Here is a 6,000-nt window from a genome sequence, read left to right as displayed (position 1 = left end):
ATGCTATTCTATGACTGGCTGATGCAATAATTAGCAGTAAATGTTGACTTGATGCTATGATAGCCATGAATACAAATATAGGAATCAAAATTTTATTTTATTTTATTTTGTGCCAATGTTTCAGAACATTATCCTATCATTTTATCAAGTGTTTTAGCTTTACTGAATCCATGTATTGGGTATTATTTCTATCCATATATGTTCTCATATGTAATCATCCCTCTCCCCACATATATTAGGCTATGAGAGAACTTATTGAACTTTTGGCTTTTTTCACAATTACTTCTACATAATTAAGTGTTTTTTAAAAAAAAAATAGGAATGGTCCCAATCTGCAATTTAAACAATAAAAAAAGCAGAAAATTTACAGGGGCCAAAAGAGGGCAATGGCAGTTAACAGCGCCAAATCAACATCTGTGAAGTCTCTAAATCACATTAGGATCTCACTTAAAACTCACTTAAAAGCTTTTCCTTTTTTTCCCCAAGAAATACTCTGCATTTATATATTAAGAGCGCCAAGAAATAACTAATCTTGGGGCACTTCCATAACAAACAACCTTTTTCCACTTTACGATCTCTCATAACCAAGTTTGAAGCCAAATTTTCAATTATCTTCACTTCTGCCAGCTTCAAAATACTGAAAACAGATAGGCCACTAGTAGCCAGTTATTATTACTATTATTATTTGCATCTCTAGCCATTTTTGCAGGAACCTGGGGTTTTACTTTGTTTTGTTTTTTGTTTGGCATATCTAGCCATTTATCTTCCACAAAAAAGTTGTTACAGGTCAAAATTACCATAGGTTTTTTTTTCTATTTAAAACATATCTTTTCCTGGTGATCTTCGAAGGATAGAATGGTGGCATTTTCCACAGGATACTTTTTCCAATAGATCGAAACATCACTGCAGGCTGGACTATAACTTTGGGGAGCAAGGTGGGGGGGATGAGATTAAGAACCGGAAGAGGCAAAAGTTCAATGAGTTCACTTTTCTCAAAAGAAAACATGAAGCCAGCAGAGTTTTCTATTATTGTTGTTATTTTACAGGGAGTATGAAACTGACTAGAACGATTGGAACTGTCTGGCTACATTTACCTGCATTTTTTTCCTATCTTAATTATGGGAAAGCAGACGTTGACCGAGGGGTTAGCCACTTTAGAGAAACAAGGTGAAACAAGACCAAAGCCAGAAGAAAAAGAGACCCAATCTATGCAAAACTTTGCCCTGGTTTCAAGAAAATTGCAGAGTCCAGAAAATATTGACTCATATCTTAAAAGGAGAACCAATGGTGCGTGAAAGGGGGATCCTGTATCTTTTCTTATAAGAATACGGTATGCAACCCAGAGCTCCTTGGAAATGTTCTAAGATCCCAGACTACTGCACACACTAGATGGCAGCACCATGTTAGTTCTCTTTCCTGCAGCCATCTAATTGTTGTCTATGGAGATTCTCAATCATCGGGTTATCTGGAAGGAAGGAAGGTCAGCATTGCTGCATGGAAGCTAAAATATCTAGCCATTAATACATAAATACGTAGAAGACAAAAAAAGACTGAACCACACTATAAAATCACAGGTGAGGCACATTCATGGCAAAATAATTTGGAATTCAAAAATGCAGAATTTTCCTTACTGTAAATCTACTCCTGATATAATATTACACAAAATCATTACCTGCACCTCTGCTACTATTCTGGCAGTAGCAGCCACCTCTGCTACTTTAATTTCAGAATGCTCTGAATAACACTAAGTGATCAGAGAAATCTACCAGGAGTCTTTCTTGCACAGACAGCTTTGGGGAAACAAAAGAGAACAAAAGAGATTTGTGCGCAAGAAGACCCTAGTGTTCCGATGACAAGCCAAAACTGTCCCATCTTCAAGACTCAGGAACATCAATTTTCTTCTCCAATTTCCATGGAACTTAAGAACTTTTCGTGGTCATGTTGATGCTTTAGAAAAAGAAAAGGAAGAGTCAGTTCAATGGATTGTTATTGCATATGTATCCAGGACTTCTTCTAAGGCAGGGGTGTCCAAACTTGGGAACTTTAAGACAATAAAGTTGGCTGGGGAATTCTGGGAGTTGAAGTCCACAAGTCTTAAAGTTCCCAAGTTTTGACACCCCTGCTCTAAGGAGCCAAGGGCAGAATACACACATAACTAGCCCTAGTAATATCCTATCTGGTTACTGCCCAGACTCAGACATTACACGTGATAAAAGCTGAACTATCTCAAACATCACTTGCGTTTTTATTCTTACAATATAAAGGACCTGGAAAAAAATCCACCATGTCAGATCACACAAGATGAACAGACACAATAGGAGAAAGGCGGTTCCATAAATAACCCCGGTCATTAGAGTTTATAGATGGCCACTAGCCCTTTAAATTGTAGCAGAAACGTACTGGGAAGTAGGGCAGATTGTTAAATCAGAGGTCCCCAACTCCTTCCCATATAATCAACAAGATTGTATCTCAGCCAGTTCCAGAGGACCTGCTAGCCAGAGTGTAATTTAAACAGTTCCAAGTGATCATTTTCCAATAGATGCCTGAACAATCCTTACAGGAAGTGTTTTCCCAGGGTCCAGCTTACGCTAGGCACACCTAGAAACTATCAATCAAATCTGAGAAGCCTATAGTTTGTAATTCCAACAAGAATCCCATCACTTTTATTTCTCCTCCATAAAAGCTGACTATATGCTCAGCAAAACATGATCTAAGAATCTTCCTGTTTCTGAACTACAAAATCTGAAACTTCAGTGTTCATTTGTAACACAATACCTGTCCCACCCCATTCCCCATTTGCATTATATTATACAGATACATGGAATTACACACTGTAGAGCAAACATTCATGAAAAAGCTTTCTTCCTCTAGTAGTAGTTACCATTATTGCACTTTTTATTAATGGATTAGTCCAAAGTCTAATGCCATGCAATAACATAACTGATAAAAATTATTACCAATAATAGTCAACACACTTTGATCCTCTTTTATTTGAAAGTACCATTTTCAACTCAATAAAAGAAAAACAACTTTGTCAAAAAAGATTATTGTTATAGGATATTCTATAATTATAAGATTCTATCATTTATAGGTCTAATCAAGCTATTAATAATGGTATTGTCATAATTAACTTTCATGACCAACCAACTCTGGACGTGATCCTTGATACCTCTTAGTTCCTTTACAAAACTGGGCTGAATACAAATTTTAATAATAGAACAGAGCAACAATAGGACTTAATGAGTCATCTGAAGTCTAATTAAAAATAAGTACAGTCCAATCCAGTATTTCTTTTACAGCTTGCAGAATAATAAATAACTACTACTAGACTCATCCATTTATTGTTTTCTTTAATGGTTAAACACTAATGTATATTTCTTCTAACATCATATAGCTTTCATAAACTATAAAATGATATGCAACACATGCAGAATACTGCTTTTTTATAAAAAGATTTATGTACAGCAGTCCTCAACTTAAAACCTTAGTTTAGCACCTGTTCAATGTTACAACGGCACTGAAAAAAACCCTATGAACAATCCTAACCCCCTATGATGACAGAATCAAGTTCAGGTGCTTGGGCCCAGCATGTATTTAGAACCGTTGCTGTATCCTAGGGCAGCGATGGCGAACCTTTTTTGGCTCGCGTGCCATAAGTGGGGGGAGAGCAGGGGGGTCGTGTGCAGGTGTGCCGCACCCATAATGCAATGCGCGACCCCCCAGTGCGCATGCGCACACTACAGGCGCAACCTCCCATTTTTTGCATGCCTTTTTCACCCTCCCCAGGCTCCAGAGGCTTTATAGGAACCTGGGAAGGGCGAAAACAGTCTCCCCTGCCCCCCGAAAGCCCTCCAGAGGCTTCAGGGATCTTCAGGAGGCTTCCCTGAAGCCTCCGGAGCAGTCAAAACGAACCTCTGAGCAAACCGGAAGTCCGTTCCCGAACTTCCGGTTTGCCCGTAGGACTGTTTTTTTGCGCTCCGGAGGCTTCAGGGAAGCTCATAAAGCCTCCGGAGGGCCTCCGGGGGGGGGGGAGGCTCTTTTCGCCCTCCCCAGGCTCCTATAAAGCCTCTGGAGCCTGGGAGGGCGAAAAATGCCTTTTAAAAAAGGTGAACTCAGCTGGCCAGCACGCGCATGTGCCTCGCGTGCTCTGACAAATGGGTCCGTGTGCTACCTGTGGCACGCGTGCCATAGATTCGCCATCACTGTCCTAGGGTCATTTGTGACTTTCCCAGCTGGCTTCTGACAAGCAAAGTTGAGGTGGGGGAAGCCAGATTCTCTTAACAACTGCATGATTCGCTTAACAGTTCAGTAATTTGCTTAACAACTGTGGCAGCAAAGGTTGTTAATTAAGGGCAAATCACTTAAAAGCTGACTTGATTGCAATCCCAATCATGGGATCTCACAATCATGGTCCTAAGTTGACGACTATCTGTATTATTTGTTATTCAAACCACAAAGGCAAATGAAAATGCAACTCCATGAAAGATTTTTACAGTGAATATAAAAAAGTGATAGGACAAACAAAAAAGGAGGTTGGGTAGACTCCAGAAAGATATAGTAAAAAAAGGTTGTTCCACTAAAGCAAAGTTGCAAATTTTACCTATTGTCTTAAATTAATTAAATAAATAAATAAAATAAGATGAAAGCATTAACATATACTTTAGTAGCCTAATAATAGGGTCGTGTGTTACATGTTTATAAGAAAACTGGTAGCAATTTTTATCTATATTTTATCTTTGTTAAAAATTAAACTTTTATCTAAACTTTTATCTGCCGGTCTAAAAGGCCCGTGTAAATATTCGGATCTCAAAGAGACTACCTGGAGTTTACCCAGTTCTACAATGTCTCCTGCATAATGTTATTATGAATTATACTCATAGATAATGGCTTGCTTATGAAATTCTTACTCCTGTTGGACTGACGTTATTTCAGGCTCATTTGAAAGACAGCTTGCTCTGAAGGCAAGGAAAAATGAAAAATAATAAATACATTCATGCTTGTTAGAGACAGATATTTATAAATACATATTTACTTTAAAAGCAGAAAAAAGGCATTTTCACAAGCAATTTTTATCATATATATTATGATGTCTTCATAAGTTATCAATGTTCATTAAGAAATGTCTCCCCAACAGTCATCAGAAATGCTTGCCACAAAAATGTTAGATTATAGAGCAGTGTTGGCGAAACTTTTCGACACCAAGTGTCGAAACGAGAGCATGCGCACGTGCACAGGAAACCAGAAGAGCTGCTGCCTAGTGCACACATACGCCAGGCAGCTCTTCCGGTTTCTGGCACTCCCGCTTGTGTGAAAACCAGCTGGCTGGTGCGCTGGAACCCGGAAGAGCAATGGGCAACGGCTTGCGTGCCTGGAGAGATGACTCTGCATGCCACTTCCAGCATGCGTGCCATAGGTTTGCCATCACGGTTGTAGAGTGTTATGAGACTTTTTTTTTTGCTATTATAGAAGCAGACTAATTGGAATATTAGAGTCAATTACTGCAAGAAGTTTAAAAATAATGCATTTTAAGAATGTATAGGTGAAATGCTACTCCTATGAAAATGACCTTAGATAATCCTGAATGTACTTACAGAGACTTCTACTTGTATTTGTATTTGTATTTGTATTTGTATTTGTATTTATTAGACTTGTTAGCCGCTCCCTCTCCACGAAGGGACTCGGGGCGGCGTACAATAAATAAATCACATGTTACACGATTAGACATTACATTACACGGTAATGTAATTACTTAGGTATCTATTGCCTAAGCATAGATAGGATGAGGCTATAAGACAGTCAAATGCATACCATTTCATCTTTAATACTGACTGGAAAATGTATCATGTGTATATTACACTTTATTTTCTAGAATTCAGTGAGATGTTGCACTGATATCACCCATTATTACCAAATATAGCATTGGATATATGCTATAAGGCACAAAGCTTAAACCAGAGCAATATGAGAGGATAGTCATGACATATTTTCAACTGCTCTGAA

At 38.4% G+C, this 6,000-nt stretch overlaps 1 protein-coding gene across 5 annotated transcripts in view; it reads right to left on the bottom strand.

The window, feature by feature from the left end:
• Positions 1–317: 317 nt before the first annotated feature.
• PRUNE2 (prune homolog 2 with BCH domain) overlaps positions 318–6,000 on the bottom strand; it is a 117,577-nt gene continuing 111,894 nt past the window's right edge. For 3 of the 5 annotated variants that reach the window (XM_081940221.1, XM_081940222.1, XM_081940223.1), the window contains 2 exons: positions 4,908–4,955; positions 318–1,947 (listed from right to left, as the gene is read on the bottom strand). In XM_081940221.1, coding sequence (XP_081796347.1) covers positions 1,920–1,947; positions 4,908–4,955 — 76 coding nt within the window. In that variant the 3' untranslated portion in view covers positions 318–1,919. The remainder of the gene's footprint in view (positions 1,948–4,907; positions 4,956–6,000) is intronic. The other 2 variants (XM_081940224.1, XM_081940225.1) reach the window with 1 other exon arrangement.

Source organism: Natrix helvetica (assembly GCF_964273705.1).
Source record: "Natrix helvetica genome assembly, chromosome: 2".
NCBI lineage: Eukaryota > Metazoa > Chordata > Lepidosauria > Squamata > Natricidae > Natrix > Natrix helvetica.
The sequence above is the reverse complement of the archived record's forward strand: the minus strand, read 5'-3'. Positions and strand labels throughout refer to the sequence as shown.